Here is a 25,994-nt window from a genome sequence, read left to right as displayed (position 1 = left end):
TAAAGGTAAGGTAAAGATAAGGTAAAGGTGATGATGGTAAGGTACAGATAAGGTAAAGATAAGGTAAAGGTGATGATGGTAAGGTACAGATAAGGTAAAGGTGATAAAGGTAAGGTAAAGATAAGGTAAAGGTGATAAAGGTAAGGTAAAGATAAGGTAAAGGTGATGATGGTAAGGTACAGATAAGGTAAAGGTGATGATGGTAAGGTACAGATAAGGTAAAGGTGATAAAGGTACGGTAAAGATAAGGTAAAGGTGATGAGGGTAAGGTAAAGGTGATAAAGGTACGGTAAAGATAAGGTAAAGGTGATGAGGGTAAGGTAAAGATAAGGTAAAGGTGATAAAGGTAAGGTAAAGGTGATAAAGGTAAGGTAAAGGTGATAAAGGTAAGGTAAAGATAAGGTAAAGGTGATGATGGTAAGGTACAGATAAGGTAAAGGTGATAAAGGTAAGGTAAAGATAAGGTAAAGGTGATAAAGGTAAGGTAAAGATAAGGTAAAGGTGATAAAGGTAAGGTAAAGATAAGGTAAAGGTGATGATGGTAAGGTACAGATAAGGTAAAGGTGATAAAGGTACGGTAAAGATAAGGTAAAGGTGATGAGGGTAAGGTAAAGGTGATAAAGGTACGGTAAAGATAAGGTAAAGGTGATGAGGGTAAGGTAAAGATAAGGTAAAGGTGATGATGGTAAGGTAAAGATAAGGTAAAGGTGATAAAGGTAAGGTAAAGGTGATAAAGGTAAGGTAAAGATAAGGTAAAGGTGATGATGGTAAGGTAAAGATAAGGTAAAGGTGATGATGGTAAGGTAAAGATAAGGTAAAGGTGATAAAGGTAAGGTACAGATAAGGTAAAGGTGATAAAGGTAAGGTAAAGGTGATGATGGTATGGTACAGATAAGGTAAAGATAAGGTAAAGGTGATGATGGTATGGTACAGATAAGGTAAAGGTAAGGTAAAGGTGATGATGGTAAGGTAAAGATAAGGTAAAGGTGATGATGGTAAGGTACAGATAAGGTAAAGGTGATAAAGGTAAGGTAAAGGTGATGATGGTATGGTACAGATAAGGTAAAGATAAGGTAAAGGTGATGATGGTAAGGTAAAGATAAGGTAAAGGTGATAAAGGTAAGGTAAAGATAAGGTAAAGGTGATGATGGTAAGGTACAGATAAGGTAAAGGTGATAAAGGTAAGGTAAAGATAAGGTAAAGGTGATGATGGTAAGGTACAGATAAGGTAAAGGTGATGATGGTAAGGTAAAGATAAGGTAAAGGTGATAAAGGTAAGGTAAAGATAAGGTAAAGGTGATAAAGGTAAGGTAAAGATAAGGTAAAGGTGATGATGGTAAGGTACAGATAAGGTAAAGGTGATGATGGTAAGGTAAAGATAAGGTAAAGGTGATGATGGTAAGGTAAAGGTGATGATGGTAAGGTACAGATAAGGTAAAGGTGATGATGGTAAGGTAAAGATAAGGTAAAGGTGATAAAGGTAAGGTAAAGATAAGGTAAAGGTGATGATGGTAAGGTACAGATAAGGTAAAGGTGATAAAGGTAAGGTAAAGATAAGGTAAAGGTGATGATGGTAAGGTACAGATAAGGTAAAGGTGATAAAGGTAAGGTACAGATAAGGTAAAGGTGATAAAGGTAAGGTACAGATAAGGTAAAGGTGATAAAGGTAAGGTAAAGATAAGGTAAAGGTGATGATGGTAAGGTACAGATAAGGTAAAGGTGATGATGGTAAGGTAAAGATAAGGTAAAGGTGATAGAGGTAACGTAAAGATAAGGTAAAGGTGATGATGGTAAGGTAAAGATAAGGTAAAGGTGATGATGGTAAGGTACAGATAAGGTAAAGGTGATAAAGGTAAGGTACAGATAAGGTAAAGGTGATGATGGTAAGGTAAAGATAAGGTAAAGGTGATAAAGGTAAGGTACATTAGTAAAATACACAGAAACACCCCTGACATGCTGAGAGAAATTTCAGTTAAACCAGAGCAGATGGAAGCTGCAGTGATCAACAGGTGACGCACAGACACACCTGTGGTTGTCATAGTGACAGCAGTGTGAACAATATCCTGGTTAGTCACCATGGCGACAGAGCGGACTCCTCCATTAGCTTTTGGTGTGACCTTCTGCTCCATCAGCAACAACCTCACCACAGCAACCAGCCAAAGATGATGAACAACCACAACCAGAGACTGTAATATCACAAGGGGGCGGGGTCACAGCAGAAAGCTAGAACACACTGAAATATCATATCCTGGTATCATCTTTTTATTTTATTTTTTAATTTAATGTAATTTATTTTTCCTTATTCATTTTATTTTTACATTTTCTAAATGATGTTTTATTAGAGTCGGGCTTCAACCCACAAAGACGCTCTCCCCTCAGGGGCTCTTTCAGAAGCCACACCCCCAACATTCCTGGATACATATTGCCATGGCAACAATACCAACAGCTGGTCTCTCCACACTGAGACATAACAGAGCTAAAATTACACGTGCACGACTCATGCTTGGTGGCGATCTGTTTCTTGTAATGTTTAGGAAGTCTTTCAAATTCATGCTCAGGAAAGATGACAGGATTCAGAGGCCTGTACTGTGCACAGAATCTGAGTATGTGCACGATCCATAACAGTTTCTGTTGCTGGTCTGCCCATTCACAGACAAGTACAAACACTAGATGTTTCCTCCCTGTGATGAAAAGCATGTTTGCTGAATCCTTTTATTCAGTGAAATGTACTCAAACTGTGAGAGTTTACATTCAAACAGAAGATCAGTGGACCTGCTGCTTTCTGATTGGTAGAGAGATTTAAATGTTTTTTTCATATTGTTGTCTTTTTCACCACAGCTGTGACCTGCTTTTCTGATGTTCCTTGTAAATAAAGTTTGTTGCGTGTGTTTGCAGGTGGTGGTCTCTACAACAGTGAACGTGGACGGCCATGTTCTCGCTGTCTCTGACAACATGTTTGTTCACAACAACTCCAAACATGGCCGCCGAGCTCGAAGGTTGGACCCATCTGAAGGTACGCAGGTGTTACATTTCTGAACCAATCAGGTTTTATAACCCAAAACTACTGTGAGAAAACAGAGGAGGAGCTCCGTGTTTCGCCTCTGGCAGAGACACAGTCAAAGTAATCTGAGTTCAATGAGAATTGGGTGTTGTTACTGCTGTGGCCCAATCATACTCCAGCAGAACACTGTGTCACAGCACATTGTGTCACATGACACTTTAATGGACCTGCTGGTTGCTGCGTTCAGGTTAAATGCAGTGGTTTCAGACGCTGCTCTGACATCAGGGAACCTGAGCAGCCGAGTGTCGGGAGACAGAGGAGCATAATTTGGTCTTTGAAAAGAAATCAGCCCAGTGGATTGTGGGTGGGAAGACCAGAAGCCTCCCCATCCCCAGAGAGGACAGTGCGTGTGTGTCTTTTTCTTGGGCCGTTCAACCTCTTTAATTGCCCTCCTAATTAAAGACAGTAACCATGGAAACCACCCCTCCCTGTCAGAAGCAGCTGACTCCCGTGGGGAGTCCTCTTTGCTCGCTTGCTTTTTCAGAGTCAGTTAAAACGTTGAGTTGGTCCCGCAGCATGACAAGGGAACGTTCTCATCATACCTGTTAAATCTGTGTGACAGAACACACCTTATTACAAACAGAAGGCAGATTTTAAAAGATTCAGCTCAGACAAGACAGGAAACTGTCAGTTTGTGCTGCGTTTATGTGTTTAACATTTATCTGACAATCATTAGTCGCTTTGATGATGTTCTCGAAGTTCTAGAAACCAACTGGACGAACTGATCTTTTTCTTCCATCACTTTGGTGATGGTGCATTTGATCAAAAATCAATCATAGTTTGGACTAGTTTAGACTGGTTGCTGTTTGGGTTGGTTTGAGTTTGTATGTGGTGTTTTGGATTGGTGTAGGGTTGGTTTAGACTGGTCTGGACAAGTTGAGACTGGGTAGAACTGGTTTGGAATTGTTGAAATCTTGCCTCTTCGTTTGTGAGATGTGTCACAGGCCTAACACCTCTAGTGGTGCAGTTCCCATGGATCCCATTGGATCAGCTGTTTATCGACACTGCAGCACCTTGACAGTTTATAAGATTACAACGCGTTGATTTATCCAAAGTGACCAACCACCGTTGAGTAAATGTGAACACAGAGTGTTTTTAGATAGAATGAGTTCATATATATATTAAACTTACCATATATTTTGGGAGATGTCATAATGACCTATAGAACAGGTCAGTCCATTAGGGTCCACACCAGAAACATCAGAGAAAGCAGAAGAACAGAGATTGTTGTTCTGAGGACAGACTCTGCAGGAGAAGCACAGCTATCCCCTCAGCCAAAGCTTAACTGACATAGTTCTAGGACTGCAGATTGTGTAATTGCACATCTAGAGAAAGTTTTGGTGCTGCCTTCTCAAACTTTACCTTGAATAGAATCACGTGCACATCCAGAAAGCCTTTCCTGTTCTCAGACAGGGCTAACATGAATCTGGTATTTGGTGATTTAGATCCACAGCTGAAGTCATACAGAAAACAACATCAATCAGGCAGTACACCTTACCATGAACAACCAAAAAAAGTGTGTATTGCTGTGCCTAACAGAGCTGTACCATGGAATGGAAAGATGCCATAACGGCCCAGGTGGGCTCACACATTACTTTGATATGTAGTTGTTTTTGAGTCCTCACATGGGATTCTGCTTCAGTAGATCATCTACAGACAGAGACACAACAAATTAACTAATTAACCCCAGCTGTTCGAGACAGATGGACCCTTCCTGGTTCTGGTTCTGATGGAGGTTTCTTCCTGGTTCTGGTTCTGATGGAGGTTTCTTCCTGGTTCTGGTTCTGATGGAGGTTTCTTCCTGTTAAAAGGGAGTTTTTTCTCTCCACAGTCGCCTCCTGCAGCTCAGGACGGGGATTGGATCAGAGAGAAGTTTTAGTGCAATCTGCTGGTTTCCTTAGCTAGGCTACTTTTTTAATTGGCTCTGTATGAATTGGACTGATTTGCAATTTAATTAATTGGATTTGATTAATTATGATTGTATTACAATGAATTGGATTCTAATTGACTTGAATTGGACTATATCTTTGAAGTGCCTTGAGATGATTATTGTTGTAATTTGATGCTTTATGAATAAATTTAAATTGAACAAATCAAGTCAGAGAACAAGCTGACATCGTCATGACAAACAGTCGATCGGCCCTCTCTGGCCCACAGACAGTCAGAGTATAGCAGTCCTCTAACACCCTAAATTCACTAAAATTACACTTACTTCTGGACCTGTTCCTGTCTTCCCTGGCTCCTGATTCAACGTTCCCTATTCATTCCACTTGTTCACTAAAAATAAATCTTTATTTTTCATTAATCAAATTTCAATGAATCAAATCCAGGTGACAGTTCCACCTGTATTCGTTGCTAGATTCGGTTCTTGATGCTGACGCCAGAGTTTCTGAGTGTTCAGAGCAGAACAGAACAGAACCTAACAGAGGTCAGGTGCTGTAAAGTGATTTGAAGTCATCAGTGATGAGATTAGCTGCCCGACTCACACTCCGTGCCTTCATTTCACTTTATAATTAATCTGCTGCACTTGAAAGAAGACAGAGAAGCAGTCATTACTGGTCTGTGTGTGTGAGTCTGTGTGTGGTTCTGAAGTGAAGCTAAAGCGGATAAAAGCCACGACCCAATTAAATCATGTTCTCTGTATGTGTGTGTGCTTGTGTGCACATGAGTGTGCACGTTTCTATGAGGCCTTCAGTGTTGTTGCTGTGATGTAGATCAGCGGTTCCCAACCTGAGGCTCTGGGCCCGTAAGGGATGTTCTGAGGGGCCTTTAAGGAGCACAAAAGGTTTCATTTTGTTTTGTTTTAGCTTCAAATCAAGATTCAATGTATCGATCAGTTTTACTGAAGGGTTCACGACTATCACTCGAACACAGTCTGCGGAATGACCAGTTCAACATTTGATCAGGGAGCTCTACATTTATGGAAGAACACCCTGTTCACTCTGACAGCATCTTATTGATATCCTTCTTGATTCTGACTCTGCTCATTACAAAAAGAGCATCGAGGCTCTGCCTCTGAACTTTGCTGTGCCATCGGTTAGCATCTGTTAGCTTGTAGTGAAGCATTTACAGCACCGTTCAAGCTGCTTCAAGTCAGCAAAGACTGTCCTCTGCCTCAACATTTGGACTGAGCATCATACCTGCAGTTGGAATGTCAGGTTTAGGTAAAGCTGTACAGTATGGGCAGACATGATGGCCCCCTTTTTAGGTTTTGTTACTTAGAATCTGTGATTGCATGTTAGAGTCCATCTGAACTCCTTGAATTCAAACCTCAGAACCATGTGAGGAAATATGAGGCTACTAAGACCCAGCGGAGCAACAGACAGCAGCTCAATGAGAGAGGAAGAAGAAGGGCAAGCAAACTCTCATTTCCACATTTCCATCGTGTGTCACAGTTTAGGTTTTAATCGTCTTGTTTTCAGGTATGTTCTGGTCATGTTTTTCCTCTGCCACTTAGTTTCACTCACATCACCTGCTTCATTGTTCCCAGCTGCTCCTCGTTCACTGATCACTCCCTCCACAGTATTTAGTCTCCTGGTTTCCTTTCATTCACTGCAGAATCTCACCAACCCTTCATTCCTCAGTCACTGAAGATAAGGCTGGTTTCCTGCCTCATAGCCATAGTCTTGTTGTCACAATCTGGTTCATAGTTATTTATTCTTGGTCTTGTCACAGTTAATCATAGTCTTGTTTTGTATTTCATTGTCTTGGTTTTTTGTCAAAGTATTTTTGAATCCGGCTCTGCGGCGCTTTTTGTTCTTGCCTTTTGCTCCCTGTTTTTGGAATAAACCTTTTTGTGAATCCAAAGAGCTGCATCTGGGTCCTACCTCTCCACAGTTCCTGACATCGTGCTTCTTCCTTTTAACAGCCTTTTACTGTAGACACTAAAACCAACATGAAACATTTCGGCGTTTTCTAGAGCCCAGGACTCTGAGTTCAGGTCTTTTGATTCAGAGCTGTTCGGAGAAGCTGGAAGGAAGCTAATCACAGGCATATAAAGAACCAAGGCTTAAAAAATCCAGGGTCACGTCTTCAACCTTCAGTATGCTCAGACGAAGAATTGGTCCACTGCAGATGCCATCTCATCTGCTGTTTCACATGGAGAACAAGGACATCAAAAAGACTTTCAGCTCTGCTTTTAACCCCATCATCCCTCAAACACTGACAAACCAACAGGAGAAACCTGGACTGAGTCCATCATTATGCAGCCAAGGAGAATCCATAACATCCCTTCCTTCCCCTGCGTCCTCATCACTGGCTCCCCCTCAGGATGTGTTCTGCTGTTTGACAACTACTCAGATCCTGAACACCCACATCGTCATGTTTAAAGACATCACAGCAGTGATGGAGCTTCTTTCTCACGACAACCAGAGACAGTACAGGCCAGAGGTGGAACATCTGTCATGGTTGTCAAAAAGCAGACCCAAATGCAGGACCACTGAAGGTGAAACCAGGCCTTCAATATCACAGGTTTTATTTGCAAAACGGCACTACCGAAGCACAAAGAAATCAAAAAGGACCAACCAAACGACTGACAAGAAGACAAAGGAACTGGCAACAAAAAAAGTGACGATCGAGAATAATAACATACAATAATCTGGTGAGGAGCAAAGGAAAACCAGGATGATATATTGTGAATATACAGTGCATCTGGAAAGTCGTTAGAAGATGAACCTTCGCCCCAGTCCAAGATCCAGAGCGCTCTGAAGCAGGTTATCATCAAGGATGTCTCTGTATATTGCTGCATTCCAGCAATATATTCTTCCAGTTCCTGCTGCTGAAAAACATCCCCACAGCATGATGCTGCCACCACCATGCTTCACTGTAGGTATGCTATTAGCCAAGCGATGACCAGTGCCTGGTTTCCTCCACACATAACGCTTGGCATTCAGACCAAAGACTTCAATCTTTGTTTCATCAGACCAGAGAATTTTATTTCTCATGGTCTGAGAGTCTTTCAGGTGCCTTTTGGGAAACTCCAGGTAGGCTGTCATGTGCCTTTTACTGAGGAGTGGCCTCCGTCTGGCCACCGTACCTTACGGGCCTGATTGGTGGAGTGCTGCAGAAATGGTTGTCCTTCTAAGGCCCTTCTACCCCGATCACCCAAAGTGGGCGAGCGGCCAGCTCTAGGAAGAGTCCTGGTGGTTCCAAACTTCTTCCATTTACAGATGAGGGAGGCTACTGTGCTCATTGGGATCTTCAATGCTGCAGCAATCTTTCTGTAGCCTTCCCCAGATCTGTGCCTCGATACATTTCTGTCTCTGAGGCCTACAGACAATTTCTTGGACTTCATGTCTTGGTTTGTGCTCTGACATGCACTGACAACCATGGGACCTTTTATAGAAAAGTGTTTGATTTTCCAAATCGTGACCAATCAGCTGAATTTGCCGCAGGTGGACTGCGATCAGGTTGTAGAAACTTCTGAAGGATGATCAGTGGAAACAGGATGCACCTGAGCTCACTTTTGAGCGTCGTGGCAAACGCTGTGAATACTTCATGTTTCATTTTTGTTTTTATTTGTAATAAATTTGCAAAAGTTTCAAACAAACTTGTTTCACTTTGTCATTCTGGGGTATTGTGTGTAGAATTCATGGCCTGCTGACCCTGCTCCCATCAGGAAGAGCAGTATCAGAACCAGAAAAACCAGGCTGACAAACAACTTTTTCTCTGAAGCTGTCAGACCTGCCATACTCTTTAAATAATATGATCTTAAGCATCATTACTAATTTTCATCTTTCAACTGCACTTTTAGTTAGTCTGCTAGCTGATTTTCTTTCTACGTTGTACATAATAAGTGTTTATTCTTAAAATTCTGTATATATTGTGCTTTTAACAACATTTAGTTCCTGATTCTTTTCAGTTTTATTTTCATGACTGCTTTTCAGTTCTTCGTCTTGTTCTTTTTCTTGTGCCTCATGTTCTGAAGTGAATCCTCTCCTTACAGGCGAACTGACCCCAGGTGCAGGTGTGGGTCGGGTTATAATGATACCAGTGTTCCTATTCTCTCTCTCTCTCATTCTCTGTCTCTGTTGGTGTCTCTCGTCCAGCAGCCACTCCCTGTATAAAAGCCATCAGTCCCAGTGAAGGCTGGACGACGGGCGGAGCCACAGTCATCCTCATTGGAGATAACTTCTTCGATGGGCTGCAGGTCGTTTTTGGTACCATGCTGGTGTGGAGTGAGGTAATACACACTGATCAATCAGATAAATCCAAAATAATCTGCACCCAGAGCAGATAGGTGTTACTGTGTCCTCGATAAAGATGTGAAACCTTACACTGAGAGGTCTCTGTGCCCAGCTGATCACCCCCCACGCCATCCGGGTCCAGACTCCACCCCGTCACATCCCCGGGGTCGTAGAGGTCACATTGTCCTACAAGTCCAAGCAGTTCTGTAAAGGAGCTCCAGGACGCTTCGTCTACACAGGTAACACAGTTACACCAAAACAATCGCATATACTGATCAATCACTTCTTCAGTTCAGTTTATCCATTTTCCATAACTGCCTCATTCTCATCCTCTGTCCTTAATAAAAACCCACCTGAAGATCATCACTAAGGCTCTCACTATTAGAATAGAAACAGTCCCTCCATTCTTAACCCACCCAGATCAGACTGTTTTTTTATTAAAAATAGGAATATATCAGATAGCAAACAAAGATTGTTCAATCAACATTGCCCAGCAAAAGCTAATCCAAACCATAAATGTATCACTAGACATATAAAGAGCACTTGATGCAGAGTTGGTTTTGGAGAGTTGATCAGCCAAAGGGTTAAAATACTGTACACTTCACCAAAAAGGATCACATCACAAAGCTTCACTCCCCACCACAAAAGGATGCAGATTCTCTCCATCTTTTTGAACCACTCACAGCAGCAATGCAGTTAATTTAAAGAAATCCAAGATACCAGCTCACATCAAAAGATTATTCTATAAGCAGATGATCTATGTAGAGGACCCATGTAATTCATTGCAGGAAACGTTCAATGCTATTAATACTTTCTCCTAAATATCTAATGCCTTCATAAACTGGCAAAAATCTATGATGCTACAACTCTAACAACTTAGAGAGTTGTTAGAGTTGTTCCTGCAGCCAGATTTCTTCCTGATGTTCCTGCTGTGTCCTCATCAGGGCTCCTAGCTCGTCCATTTTATATGCCTATGAATTCCCACATTTCCCATGATGATCAAGGGAAATATTTGTTTTTAAGATAAAAAAGGTACATGTTCAGGCTGCCAGGACGGCACCGTTCTAGAACCATGCTCTTCAAAAACAGTTGATCCACTTATGAGGAGGTGTTTTTCTGTTTTGAAGAAGACTTGATGCCCATCAAGATGAACAAAAACAACTTTGACTCTATTTTGACTTGCAAAGATTAAAATAACTCACCAGCTGTTACAGGTCTGCAAAACAATAAACTTGATTGAGTGCCATCTTCCCAGATATGATATCATACCCCAGATATTTCCAGAGATTAAAGTAATTCCTGAAAAAGAGCTCTCTGTTTTACTCTTGTGGATGTCCAACACAGCTGCTATTTTTCCCTTTTCCAGGGTTGTTTCCTGTTAGAACAGCTTCTTCTTCTACTGAATGACAACCACTAACATTGCTGACTATACACAGCCGAGTTTATTCACTTTAAAACCACCACTGGAAACGTGTCGATCTGCTCAGTGAGTGAGACACAAACCAACTCTCTACTCTCGTTCGTCCGACTCAGGACGTTTCTTCCCTCTAGCTTTCCTCCTATCCTCTCACCCCCATCTCTGTTTACAGGTGACAATGTTTCTGTCCCATTAACCCTTAAACTATCTGTGGACCTTCATGTTAATGACCCCTGAGCTTACAAACAAACGTACGCTGGTTTAATTAGTCACATCCCTTACCTTCGCCCTGCATCAACATGCTTTGGTTCAACATGTCAAGACAGAGCAAAGACAAGGTGGAACAAGAGGAGGAAGTGACAAAAAACACAGTTTACTGTATAAGGAGCACAGTTTATAGTATAAAGTACAGTTTACTGTATAAAGTACAGTTTACTGTATAAGGAGCACAGTTTACAGTATAAAGTACAGTTTACTGTATAAAGTACAGTTTACAGTATAAAGTACAGTTTACTGTATAAAGTACAGTTTACTGTATAAAGTACAGTTTACTGTATAAGGAGCACAGTTTACAGTATAAAGTACAGTTTACTGTATAAAGTACAGTTTACTGTATAAGGAGCACAGTTTACAGTATAAAGTACAGTTTACTGTATAAGGAGCACAGTTTACAGTATAAAGTACAGTTTACTGTATAAGGAGCACAGTTTACAGTATAAAGTACAGTTTACTGTATAAGGAGCACAGTTTACTGTATAAAGTACAGTTTACAGTATAAAGTACAGTTTATAGTATAAAGTACAGTTTACTGTATAAAGTACAGTTTACTGTATAAAGTACAGTTTACAGTATAAAGTACAGTTTATAGTATAAAGTACAGTTTACTGTATAAAGTACAGTTTACAGTATAAAGTACAGTTTACTGTATAAAGTACAGTTTACTGTATAAGGAGCACAGTTTACAGTATAAAGTACAGTTTACTGTATAAAGTACAGTTTACTGTATAAGGAGCACAGTTTACAGTATAAAGTACAGTTTACTGTATAAGGAGCACAGTTTACAGTATAAAGTACAGTTTACTGTATAAAGTACAGTTTACTGTATAAGGAGCACAGTTTACAGTATAAAGTACAGTTTACTGTATAAGGAGCACAGTTTACAGTATAAAGTACAGTTTACTGTATAAAGTACAGTTTACTGTATAAGGAGCACAGTTTACAGTATAAAGTACAGTTTACTGTATAAGGAGCACAGTTTACAGTATAAAGTACAGTTTACTGTATAAGGAGCACAGTTTACAGTATAAAGTACAGTTTACTGTATAAGGAGCACAGTTTACTGTATAAAGTACAGTTTACAGTATAAAGTACAGTTTATAGTATAAAGTACAGTTTACTGTATAAAGTACAGTTTACTGTATAAAGTACAGTTTACAGTATAAAGTACAGTTTATAGTATAAAGTACAGTTTACTGTATAAAGTACAGGTTACAGTATAAAGTACAGTTTACTGTATAAAGTACAGGTTACAGTATAAGGGGCAAAGTTTACTGTATAAAGTACAGTTTACAGTATAGAGCACAGTTTACAGTATAAAGTACAGTTTACAGTATAGAGCACAGTTTACAGTATAAAGTACAGTTTACTGTATAAAGTACAGGTTACAGTATAAGGGGCAAAGTTTACTGTATAAAGTACAGTTTACAGTATAAAGTACAGTTTACTGTATAAAGTACAGTTTATAGTATAAGGAGCACAGTTTACAGTATAAAGTACAGTTTACTGTATAAGGAGCACAGTTTACAGTATAAAGTACAGTTTACTGTATAAAGTACAGTTTACTGTATAAAGTACAGTTTACTGTATAAGGAGCACAGTTTACAGTATAAAGTACAGTTTACTGTATAAAGTACAGGTTACAGTATAAGGGGCAAAGTTTACTGTATAAAGTACAGTTTACAGTATAAAGTACAGTTTACTGTATAAAGTACAGTTTACTGTATAAGGAGCACAGTTTACAGTATAAAGTACAGTTTACTGTATAAGGAGCACAGTTTACAGTATAAAGTACAGTTTACTGTATAAAGTACAGTTTACTGTATAAGGAGCACAGTTTACAGTATAAAGTACAGTTTACTGTATAAGGAGCACAGTTTACAGTATAAAGTACAGTTTACTGTATAAGGAGCACAGTTTACAGTATAAAGTACAGTTTACTGTATAAGGAGCACAGTTTACTGTATAAAGTACAGTTTACAGTATAAAGTACAGTTTATAGTATAAAGTACAGTTTACTGTATAAGGAGCACAGTTTACTGTATAAAGTACAGTTTACTGTATAAAGTACAGTTTACTGTATAAAGTACAGTTTATAGTATAAAGTACAGTTTACTGTATAAAGTACAGGTTACAGTATAAAGTACAGTTTACAGTATAGAGCACAGTTTACAGTATAAAGTACAGTTTACTGTATAAAGTACAGTTTACTGTATAAGGAGCACAGTTTACAGTATAAAGTACAGTTTACTGTATAAAGTACAGTTTACTGTATAAAGTACAGGTTACAGTATAAGGGGCAAAGTTTACTGTATAAAGTACAGTTTACAGTATAAAGTACAGTTTACTGTATAAAGTACAGTTTATAGTATAAGGAGCACAGTTTACAGTATAAAGTACAGTTTACTGTATAAAGTACAGTTTACTGTATAAGGAGCACAGTTTACAGTATAAAGTACAGTTTACTGTATAAAGTACAGGTTACAGTATAAGGGGCAAAGTTTACTGTGTAAAGTACAGTTTACTGTATAAAGTACAGTTTACTGTATAAAGTACAGTTTACTGTATAAGGAGCACAGTTTACAGTATAAAGTACAGTTTACTGTATAAAGTACAGTTTACAGTATAAGGGGCAAAGTTTACTGTATAAAGTACAGTTTACAGTATAAAGTACAGTTTACTGTATAAAGTACAGTTTATAGTATAAGGAGCACAGTTTACTGTATAAAGTACAGTTTACTGTATAAGGAGCACAGTTTACAGTATAAAGTACAGTTTACTGTATAAAGTACAGTTTACAGTATAAAGTACAGTTTACTGTATAAAGTACAGTTTACTGTATAAAGTACAGTTTACAGTATAAAGTACAGTTTACTGTATAAAGTACAGTTTATAGTATAAAGTACAGTTTACTGTATAAGGAGCACAGTTTATAGTATAAAGTACAGTTTACTGTATAAGGAGCACAGTTTACTGTATATGGGACACAGTTTAGTGTACACATTAGGTACACATTTGACAAATGATTCCCACAAAACATTATTATACCTGCAGTAATGCTGGGATATAGAGTACATGTTTACCTTATTACCTTACCTAATTACTAAATTCCATTAGTAATTACTGACTCTTTTCTAACTGTTCTCATGTGCAACATGTAAAACTACAGCCAAACGGAATCTCAAACCCTGAATTCTGAGGTGTGGAAACCTGTCAGTGTTGATAGAAACAAAGACACCACACAGCAAGTCAGATTCACAGTTTGTGTCTGTTGAACGTTCATGAAATTCCTATGAGTATTGATCAAAGACAATTGATCGCTCCAACGCCTTCTGTCTGACCTGCCTTCAGATTTTCATTTCCTCTCACTCACACTGCTCAGACTGTAACAGAATCAGGGGTTCCTGAACCTCTCATCTGTATCGATGTCCTGTTCCAAACATGCTGCAGTCTGACTCTAACTCACTTATGCACTTTAATAAAATGACAACAAACAACATGTAACAGACATTAGGAATGTGGAAAGAGATAAACTCTTGAATGAGTAAATATTTCCTTCATTCTGCTCCTGTTATCACTCCCTTTAAAGCCTCAATGTCAAGTTCCAGGTTCAGTTTATAAGCCGGAACATCAGAATCATAATTCATCCTGATTAATCATCAAAACTGTGAAGAGAAACCACTTAAGACAAATGAGTTCAAACTGAACCACCTTACATCGGAAAGCAGACTACATTACCCATCAGCCTCAGCTGCTGTTAGTCTGGATGAAATGTCATGGCCCAACAATGATCCAAAATGATTGATTAAGAGTCTGAACTGATCCAGGATTCTGTTCATCTGATTGGAACTGATGTTTGAGTGAAACCGGAAGATGACAATGAATTCCTGAAGACTCGCTGTCGAGTCCAATTGATCCAAACCGATCAAAGCTTTATTAGCAGCCGACAGAAGCAGTGTATCAGTTAGATGGCGTGCTGGGAGCCCTGCTACAGACGTTACCACACCATCACAGATTATTGATTGTATGGTTTCTGTTTGCTGGCATGCCTGATTAGAGCACTTCATCACAGACCATTAAGCAGTCAGATAAAGACTTCACAGGAGGTCAGTGACTTGAGCTGGTCGGGTGCTTGATGTAGTCTTAAACCCTGAGTCTGCTCGCTGTGTTAGGAAATCATTTACCAGATCAATAATCAGAGATGTTTCAATTTGAACAGCTGCTTCCAGAAGAAACCGTTAGGATTTGTGGACTTTGTGGTTTTGTTTTTCATGTCTTAGCTTTTTTGTGTTTTCTTTCTATTCAGTTTTCTTGTCTGCTATTTAATCATTGGTAATTTATTAGGATTTATTCGGTTTGTCTTTGTCTTCTTGTTCATAGATTACTCCTTGGTTTCTGTCTGTTCTTGTTCTTAGTTGGCGTGTTGTTAGCCTAGGCTTTAGTTGTTGGTATATAGTGTCTGTTATTTTTACTTTGGTCAGTTTTCTTGTTTCAGTTCTGTTTAGTTTCTAGTTCCTTTTTCTCACCCATAGTTTTCCTCAGTTCTCTCCTGTCTTGTCATTAGCTCCACTTCCACATATGCTATCCTCAGCTGCAATCACTCACTAATCAGTCCCCCCACAATATTTAGGCTCCCTGGTTTCTGTCAATCATTGTTTGATCCTTGCAGTTACAACCTCGTGTCCTTCTTCATGTTTTGTTCTAAGTGTAGTAAGTAAGTTGTCATTTCCGGTTTATCTGCATTTGGGTTTCGTTTTGTCAGTTTAGTTTCTTAATATTCCAGCTTTCTGTTGGAGTGTAAAAATAAATCAGTTCATGTTTCCTTCAACCTCCGGTTTCCTCAGTTTCTGCAATTGGATACTCAAAACATAACAGTTGGTTTCAGATAGTTCATCAGTTTTTGAAGAGTTTGAAGCAAGTCGTGGTTCTGGTTCCAGTTCACGACTGGCTCAACTTTAGAACCCTTAAGAACCACCACATCATCAAGTAACTCTAACCAGCCGCTCCAGCTGTGATTGTATGTTTGAACCTCCTGAGTTTGTCTCATTTTCCAGGAGAATCTCAACTCCCATCTGTTTTTGAGATTCTGGAGATACTGAGTCTAAATAGTTTGTATACTGGGCTTCCAATTCTGATACAGCTGTATCAGTAATGAACCTGATGGTGAACGACACCTGAAGAAAAGGGAACCACTAGCTGAAGAAGGAGTCGTACAGATCTCTGTTAGCTTGTAAGGGACAGGCAGGCCATGTGCGGCACACAAACGAAAATGTGGGTGTGGGATGAGTTCGGTGAGACTATGGAACATGACTTTCACTTGGCTTCAACACTGTTTACCGTGAAGTGCTGCTGACCTCAGTTGGAGATATAATCCTGTGGTGGTAGGAACTCTGAGTATCCTATGAACCCACCTGGAGACGAGAGTCTGGCAGATATTTGGAAGTTGGACTCAGACCATCTCTTTTCTGGAGGGTCTGGAAGTTTGGTCCATCAACCAGTTTTATAATGTTTAGCAGACTGTGAAACATTTGAAAGGCCCCTCTACTATGGGTCACTTACCCAGAGTGAGAGCATGGGTTTCATTGCCAGCAGTAAGTCAGGTGGGTGTTGCACCTGCCCTTTGCCACGAGAACCTTTAAGGACGGATTAAATTAAGAATCAGATGGTTTCCAGTTCAGTTAGGTTAGGATTGCATCTTTGTTTTTTGAAGATGATGCACTCTTCCTCAAGCAGAGACCTCATACAGGTACTGAGGTGGTTTTCTGCCGGTATGAGAATAAACACCTCTAAGTCTGAGGGCATGGTCCTCAGTCTTTTTCTGTGATCCAGCTGCACTTCATGATGCTGAGATCAGGATTCTGCCAGCTCACAGTGAGATGATGATGGATCTTCATAACATCAAAGAGTGTCAATGAGATTCTTTCAATGCCAGAAGAAAAATACAGCTGAGGTTTTACAGGTGTTCGCACTTCAAGAATTTTCACAGTAGAGAAGACAGATGCCAGTTAAACAGAAACAGAAGCGATAACGAAGTGAACAACAATAAACAAGGTCACACACTCAAAAAGGGTGCAGATAACACAGACATCAGCAGAGCCAACACACTCCCATAACTGCAGCTGGTTCCGCCCTGTGAGCCTTCAAGGACTGAGCGCACACACGAGCTATTGGGATGTAGAGGAGAGTCAGTCTAAAGCTTGTTAAATGCAACTGAACCAAGACGGGATTATGATTCATGCACTTCACACACACACTTGCACTCACGCTCGCACTCGATGCTGTGCTCGGCTGCATTCACTCATGCTCTGATTTATCACCTCCCGACCAGTTTAAAGTGTAAATGATGTTCGAGGAGGAGGAGAAAATAAAAAAGACGTCTGATGGATTCAGCGTGTCTGAAGATCCAGTCACCACGATGTAGATGAGTCACCACAACGTGCACGATCACAGTGACTTCACCACACAAACGGTAGCATAAATTATCCACATGGACTTACTCTGAATGGAGAGTGAGTGTCAGTTCATCATCATGTCCTCGGGTCGGTTAAACAGCCCTCAGAGTTGGTTCTGTTCTGAACTACCCAGTCACATGAGCACTGGTTCACGCCATCATCATGTTTCCTTCTGCTGATCGGGACTTTTCTTTGGTAAATCTTCCTCTTTACGTCCAGATGCTGATTCTGAGCTGTCACCGTGTGGTCAGGACAGGAGTCTCTAGAAATCCAACTGTGAACGTTGGTCCAGAAACACAGCGTAAACCCACTCACAAGATTCTATGTGGTGCTGGTAAAACGCATCGATTCCAGATTCGGAATATTCCTCCGCCACAGAGTTCTCATGATTACTGCAACATTCAGTTTTATATCAGTTTATTGGACATCACAGGGTCTGGATACAGAGCTATCAGAACACCCCAGAACCTCCTAAGGACATTTATCTTCAACCATAATCTTCACAGTCTAAAAACAAAATGCATCTATATCAATCTGTTAACCAAAATGACGATGATAAAGGTCTTTAACAGGAAGAAGTATGTTGATTCTGATCAGAAGATGATCCGAAAGTACAATCAGTGACCTTATCCTTCTCTTCCTCAGCCCTCAATGAGCCCACCATAGATTATGGCTTCCAGAGATTACAAAAGGTCATCCCTCGTCATCCTGGAGACCCAGAACGGCTGCCCAAGGTACCACACAGAAAGACACACTGACACAAAATACTTTTATACAATCACACAGTCGTGTTCTATAATTAAGCACTTTAATGTTCTATGCTGACAGGAAGTCGTGTTCTACGATCAAACACAGTCGTGTTCCACGATCAAACACAGTCGTGTTCTACGATCAAACACAGTCGTGTTCTACGATCAAACACAGTCGTGTTCCACGATCAAACACAGTCGTGTTCTACGATCAAACACAGTCGTGTTCTACGATCAAACACAGTCGTGTTCTACGATCAAACACAGTCGTGTTCTACGATCAAACACAGTCGTGTTCTACGATCAAACACAGTCGTGTTCTACTATCAAACACAGTCGTGTTCTACTATCAAACACAGTCGTGTTCTACGATCAAACAGTCGTGTTCTACGATCAAACACAGTCGTGTTCTACGATCAAACACAGTCGTGTTCTACGATCAAACACAGTCGTGTTCTACTATCAAACACAGTCGTGTTCTACGATCAAACACAGTCGTGTTCTACGATCAAACACAGTCGTGTTCTACGATCAAACACAGTCGTGTTCTACGATCAAACACAGTCGTGTTCTACGATCAAACACTGTCGTGTTCTACGATCAAACGCAGTCGTGTTCTACGATCAAACGCAGTCGTGTTCTACTATCAAACACAGTCGTGTTCCACGATCAAACACAGTCGTGTTCTACGATCAAACACAGTCGTGTTCTACGATCAAACACAGTCGTGTTCTACGATCAAACACAGTCGTGTTTTACGATCAAACACAGTCGTGTTTTACGATCAAACAGTCGTGTTTTACGATCAAACACAGTCGTGTTTTACGATCAAAAACACAGTCGTGTTCTACGATCAAAAACAGTCGTGTTCTACGATCAAACACAGTCGTGTTCTACGATCAAACACAGTCGTGTTCTACGATCAAACACAGTCGTGTTCTACGATCAAACACAGTCGTGTTCTACGATCAAACACAGTCGTGTTCTACGATCAAACACAGTCGTGTTTTACGATCAAACACAGTCGTGTTTTACGATCAAACACAGTCGTGTTTTACGATCAAACACAGTCGTGTTTTACGATCAAACACAGTCGTGTTTTACGATCAAACACAGTCGTGTTCTACGATCAAACAGACAGTCGTGTTCTACGATCAAACAGACAGTCGTGTTCTACGATCAAACAGACAGTCGTGTTCTACGATCAAACACAGTCGTGTTCTACTATCAAACACAGTCGTGTTCTACGATCAAACACAGTCGTGTTCTACGATCAAACACAGTCGTGTTCTACGATCAAACACAGTCGTGTTTTACGATCAAACACAGTCGTGTTCTACGATCAAACACAGTCGTGTTTTACGATCAAACACAGTCGTGTTTTACGATCAAACACAGTCGTGTTTTACGATCAAACAGACAGTCGTGTTCTACGATCAAACAGACAGTCGTGTTCTACGATCAAACACAGTCGTGTTCTACGATCAAACACAGTCGTGTTCTACGATCAAACACAGTCGTGTTCTACGATCAAACACAGTCGTGTTCTACTATCAAACACAGTCGTGTTCTACGATCAAACACAGTCGTGTTCTACGATCAAACACAGTCGTGTTCTACGATCAAACACAGTCGGGTTCTACGATCAAACACAGTCGTGTTCTACGATCAAACAGACAGTCGTGTTCTACGATCAAACAGACAGTCGTGTTCTACGATCAAACAGACAGTCGTGTTCTACGATCAAACACAGTCGTGTTCTACGATCAAACACAGTCGTGTTCTACGATCAAAAAGACAGTCGTGTTCTACGATCAAACACAGTCGTGTTTTACGATCAAACACAGTCGTGTTCTACGATCAAACAGACAGTCGTGTTCTACGATCAAACACAGTCGTGTTCTACGATCAAACACAGTCGTGTTCCACGATCAAACACAGTCGTGTTTTACGATCAAACACAGTCGGGTTCTACGATCAAACACAGTCGTGTTCTACTATCAAACACAGTCGGGTTCTACGATCAAACACAGTCGTGTTCTACGATCAAACAGACAGTCGTGTTCTACGATCAAACAGACAGTCGTGTTCTACGATCAAACACAGTCGTGTTCTACGATCAAACACAGTCGTGTTCTACGATCAAACACAGTCGGGTTCTACGATCAAACACAGTCGTGTTCTACGATCAAACACAGTCGGGTTCTACGATCAAACACAGTCGTGTTCTACGATCAAACAGACAGTCGTGTTCTATAATTAAGCACTTTAATGTTCTATGCTGACAGGAAGTCGTGTTCTACGATCAAACACAGTCGTGTTCCACGATCAAACACAGTCGTGTTCTACGATCAAACACAGTCGTGTTCCACGATCAAACACAGTCGTGTTCTACGATCAAACACAGTCGTTTTCTACGATCAAACACAGTCGTGTTCTACGATCAAACACAGTCGTGTTCTACGATCAAACAGACAGTCGTGTTCTATAATTAAGCACTTTAATGTTCTATGCTGACAGGAAGTCGTGTTCTACGATCAAACACAGTCGTGTTCTACGATCAAACGCAGTCGTGTTCTACGATCAAACGCAGTCGTGTTCTACTATCAAACACAGTCGTGTTCTACGATCAAACACAGTCGTGTTCTATAATTAAGCACTTTAATGTTCTATGCTGACAGGAAGTCGTGTTCTACGATCAAACACAGTCGTGTTCCACGATCAAACACAGTCGTGTTCTACGATCAAACACAGTCGTGTTCCACGATCAAACACAGTCGTGTTCTACGATCAAACACAGTCGTGTTCTACTATCAAACACAGTCGTGTTCTACGATCAAACACAGTCGTGTTCTACGATCAAACAGACAGTCGTGTTCTATAATTAAGCACTTTAATGTTCTATGCTGACAGGAAGTCGTGTTCTACGATCAAACACAGTCGTGTTCCACGATCAAACACAGTCGTGTTCTACGATCAAACACAGTCGTGTTCTACGATCAAACACAGTCGTGTTCTATAATTAAGCACTTTAATGTTCTATGCTGACAGGAAGTCGTGTTCTACGATCAAACACAGTCGTGTTCCACGATCAAACACAGTCGTGTTCTACGATCAAACACAGTCGTGTTCCACGATCAAACACAGTCGTGTTCTACGATCAAACACAGTCGTGTTCCACGATCAAACACAGTCGTGTTCTACGATCAAACACAGTCGTGTTCTACGATCAAACACAGTCGTGTTCTACTATCAAACACAGTCGTGTTCTACGATCAAACACAGTCGTGTTCTACGATCAAAAACAGTCGTGTTCTACGATCAAACAGTCGTGTTCTACGATCAAACACAGTCGTGTTTTACGATCAAACACAGTCGTTTTCTACGATCAAAAACAGTCGTGTTCTACGATCAAACACAGTCGTGTTCTACGATCAAAAACAGTCGTGTTCTACGATCAAACACAGTCGTGTTCTACGATCAAAAACAGTCGTGTTCTACGATCAAACACAGTCGTGTTCTACGATCAAAAACAGTCGTGTTCTACGATCAAAAACAGTCGTGTTCTACTATCAAACACAGTCGTGTTCTACGATCAAACGCAGTCGTGTTTTACGATCAAACACAGTCGTGTTCTACGATCAAACACAGTCGTGTTCTACGATCAAACACAGTCGTGTTCTACGATCAAACACAGTCGTGTTCTACGATCAAACACAGTCGTGTTCTACGATCAAACAGACAGTCGTGTTCTACGATCAAACACAGTCGTGTTCTACGATCAAACACAGTCGTGTTCTACGATCAAACAGACAGTCGTGTTCTACGATCAAACAGACAGTCGTGTTCTACGATCAAACGCACAGTCGTGTTCTACGATCAAACGCAGTCGTGTTCTACGATCAAACGCAGTCGTGTTCTACGATCAAACGCAGTCGTGTTCTACGATCAAACGCAGTCGTGTTCTACGATCAAACGCAGTCGTGTTCTACGATCAAACAGACAGTCGTGTTCTACGATCAAACACAGTCGTGTTCTACGATCAAACACAGTCGTGTTCTACGATCAAACACAGTCGTGTTTTACGATCAAACACAGTCGTGTTCTACGATCAAACACAGTCGTGTTCTACGATCAAACAGACAGTCGTGTTCTACGATCAAACAGACAGTCGTGTTCTACGATCAAACACAGTCGTGTTCTACGATCAAACAGACAGTCGTGTTCTATAATTAAGCACTTTAATGTTCTATGCTGACAGGAAGTCGTGTTCTACGATCAAACACAGTCATGTTCTACGATCAAACAGACAGTCGTGTTCTATAATTAAGCACTTTAATGTTCTATGCTGACAGGAAGTCGTGTTCTACGATCAAACACAGTCGTGTTCCACGATCAAACACTGTCGTGTTCTACGATCAAACACAGTCGTGTTCTACGATCAAAAACAGTCGTGTTCTACGATCAAACACAGTCGTGTTCTACGATCAAACACAGTCGTGTTTTACGATCAAACACAGTCGTGTTCTACGATCAAAAACAGTCGTGTTCTACGATCAAACAGTCGTGTTCTACGATCAAACACAGTCGTGTTTTACGATCAAACACAGTCGGGTTCTACGATCAAACACAGTCGTGTTCTACGATCAAAAACAGTCGTGTTCTACGATCAAACACAGTCGTGTTCTACGATCAAAAACAGTCGTGTTCTACGATCAAACACAGTCGTGTTCTACGATCAAACACAGTCGTGTTCTACGATCAAAAACAGTCGTGTTTTACGATCAAACGCAGTCGTGTTCTACGATCAAAAACAGTCGTGTTCTACGATCAAAAACAGTCGTGTTCTACTATCAAACGCAGTCGTGTTCTACGATCAAACGCAGTCGTGTTCTACGATCAAACGCAGTCGTGTTCTACGATCAAACGCAGTCGTGTTCTACGATCAAACGCAGTCGTGTTCTACGATCAAACGCAGTCGTGTTCTACGATCAAACGCAGTCGTGTTCTACGATCAAACGCAGTCGTGTTCTACGATCAAACGCAGTCGTGTTTTACGATCAAACGCAGTCGTGTTTTACGATCAAACGCAGTCGTGTTCTACGATCAAACGCAGTCGTGTTCTACGATCAAACGCAGTCGTGTTCTACGATCAAACGCAGTTGTGTTCTACGATCAAACGCAGTCGTGTTCTACGATCAAACGCAGTCGTGTTCTACGATCAAACGCAGTCGTGTTTTACGATCAAACAGACAGTCGTGTTCTACGATCAAACACAGTCGTGTTCTACGATCAAACACAGTCGTGTTCTACGATCAAACACAGTCGTGTTCTACGATCAAACACAGTCGTGTTCTACGATCAAAAACAGTCGTTTTCTACGATCAAACAGACAGTCGTGTTCTACGATCAAACAGACAGTCGTGTTCTACGATCAAACACAGTCGTGTTCTACGATCAAACACAGTCGTGTTCTACGATCAAACACAGTCGTGTTCTACGATCAAACAGACAGTCGTGTTCTACGATCAAACACAGTCGTGTTCTACGATCAAACACAGTCGTGTTCTACGATCAAACACAGTCGTGTTCTACGATCAAAAACAGTCGTTTTCTACGATCAAACAGACAGTCGTTTTCTACGATCAAACAGACAGTCGTGTTCTACGATCAAACACAGTCGTGTTCTACGATCAAACACAGTCGTGTTCTACGATCAAACACAGTCGTGTTCTACGATCAAACACAGTCGTGTTCTACGATCAAACACAGTCGTGTTCTACGATCAAAAACAGTCGTTTTCTACGATCAAACAGACAGTCGTGTTCTACGATCAAACACAGTCGTGTTCTACGATCAAACACAGTCGTGTTCTACGATCAAACACAGTCGTGTTCTACGATCAAACAGACAGTCGTGTTCTACGATCAAACAGACAGTCGTGTTCTACGATCAAACACAGTCGTGTTCTACGATCAAACACAGTCGTGTTCTACGATCAAACAGACAGTCGTGTTCTACGATCAAACACAGTCGTGTTCTACGATCAAAAACAGTCGTTTTCTACGATCAAACAGACAGTCGTGTTCTACGATCAAACACAGTCGTGTTCTACGATCAAAAACAGTCGTTTTCTACGATCAAACAGACAGTCGTGTTCTACGATCAAACACAGTCGTGTTCTACGATCAAACACAGTCGTGTTCTACTTTCAAACAGTCGTGTTCTACTTTCAAACAGTCGTGTTCTACGATCAAACAGTCGTGTTCTACTATCAAACGCAGTCGTGTTCTACGATCAAACACAGTCGTTTTCTACGATCAAAAAGACAGTCATACTCTACTATACTATGTGTACTACGAACAATTGCAGTCTTGTTCTGTGTTCCACCAATAAACACACAGTGATCTTATTTGATTGTTATTACAATGAACACACCTGTGTTCCACAACCACTTATGGTTTTGTTCTAGGATTCCATAAAGTAATGTTTTACAATAACACACAGTTGAGTTTTACAACCACAGACACACCTTAAGAGATAACTTCAGTTTGTTCTCCCATCAGTGTTGGTTCTGTTTGGCTGCTCAGAGTCCTGATAACAATCTGCTGCATCGACTGACTGCTGGTTCAATTTGTATCTATGTTTGCGTGTATGTGTTGACACAAACTAACTTTACACATGTCTTTAATACACACAGTGTTTCTTTACCAAACACAGCTTAAATGAAAGCTTTTCTTTAGCTTCAGACAGAAACACTGATGTGGTTCCAGGCTGGTGGTTCTGACTGCTATGGGAATTTACATGAAACATAACAATCCAGGTCAGTTCTGTGATCATCACTGTGAGGTTCTAGTGTTCGGGTTTACAGGTTACAGTCTCATGATTGAGAGCGCACGTGAGTGAAAATAGCTGAAGCTCCTGTTTAATGAAGGTGTGAGTCTGCAGACGTGCAGCATTTCAAAGAAGATATCTGCAGTGTGTTTTCTGTCTGATGAGAGCTGACATGCTGTTAGCTCCATAATGAAAACCACATCCCACCACGTCTTTAATAATTAATCTGTAAAGGTTTTATTCAATTATCCACGCTGTCTTGTGCTCATGGTGCATCCGAGCAACTGCAGAAACTCTGATAACTGGAAATAATCCTGGATGTGGAGTCCCACACATGTCAGAACTGGATTCTGGAATGTCCACTTGCACTGGTTTTACATTCTGACCAGTTTATGAGCATCCAGGCTGCAGGTCTGCACTTTGAAACATGTAGAATAGACCTTTTCAGAATCCACAATGAAACCATGCTGATGTTTACCTCAAACATACAGCAGAGGACAACTTCTGACTTTTAAGTATTTATAGACCACAACTCAAGAACAAGGCAGTTCAAATGGATTTTCAGCAAACATAAAATGTATTAAAGCAAGAAGTATAAAGAAAAAAACATCCAAAAAAGTAAAACATTTAATAGACATGTTGCATGATAAAAGACCCTGTGCAGTGAAAGCTATTTAAGGCCTTCATTTTAATCAAAATCAAACACAGTGATAAACAAGAAAGTACTCGGTTTGATTTAAAAGGAGCAGCAGACCTGCAGTTCTCTGGGACTTTGTTCCACACATGGTGGCTTAAGAGGGAAATGTTTTGTTGGAACTCTGCATACAGACACAAACCAGTTAATGTCCCACTGAGTGGTGTGTGGCGTAGTGGAGGGAGGATCCGGATGCTGATATTTCAAAAGTAAAACTTGATTTATTTAAACACAGAACAACAAAAAGGCGCGACAGACCCAGAATACAAAAAAACCCACCTAAACTAAGAAAAACACTTGGCAAAACAAACCCTTACTGGGACTAT

The 25,994-nt window shown here is 40.5% G+C and overlaps 1 protein-coding gene across 8 annotated transcripts in view; it reads left to right on the top strand.

The window, feature by feature from the left end:
- ebf3a (EBF transcription factor 3a) overlaps positions 1–25,994 on the top strand; it is a 64,490-nt gene that overhangs the window by 24,779 nt on the left and 13,717 nt on the right. For 4 of the 8 annotated variants that reach the window (XM_072373399.1, XM_072373402.1, XM_072373401.1 and 1 more), the window contains 4 exons: positions 2,896–3,013; positions 9,112–9,242; positions 9,359–9,485; positions 18,037–18,125. In XM_072373399.1, the coding sequence (XP_072229500.1) occupies positions 2,896–3,013; positions 9,112–9,242; positions 9,359–9,485; positions 18,037–18,125 (465 nt within the window). Of the gene's footprint in view, positions 1–2,895; positions 3,024–7,531; positions 7,549–9,108; positions 9,243–9,358; positions 9,486–18,036; positions 18,126–25,994 lie in introns of all 8 variants that reach the window. The other 4 variants (XM_072373400.1, XM_072373396.1, XM_072373395.1 and 1 more) reach the window with 3 other exon arrangements.

The sequence above is a fragment of the Leuresthes tenuis genome, unplaced genomic scaffold (genome assembly GCF_036924035.1).
Source record: "Leuresthes tenuis unplaced genomic scaffold, fLeuTen1.0.hap1 SCAF_20, whole genome shotgun sequence".
Lineage (NCBI taxonomy): Eukaryota > Metazoa > Chordata > Actinopteri > Atheriniformes > Atherinopsidae > Leuresthes > Leuresthes tenuis.
This window is presented reverse-complemented; position numbering and strand designations above follow the sequence as displayed.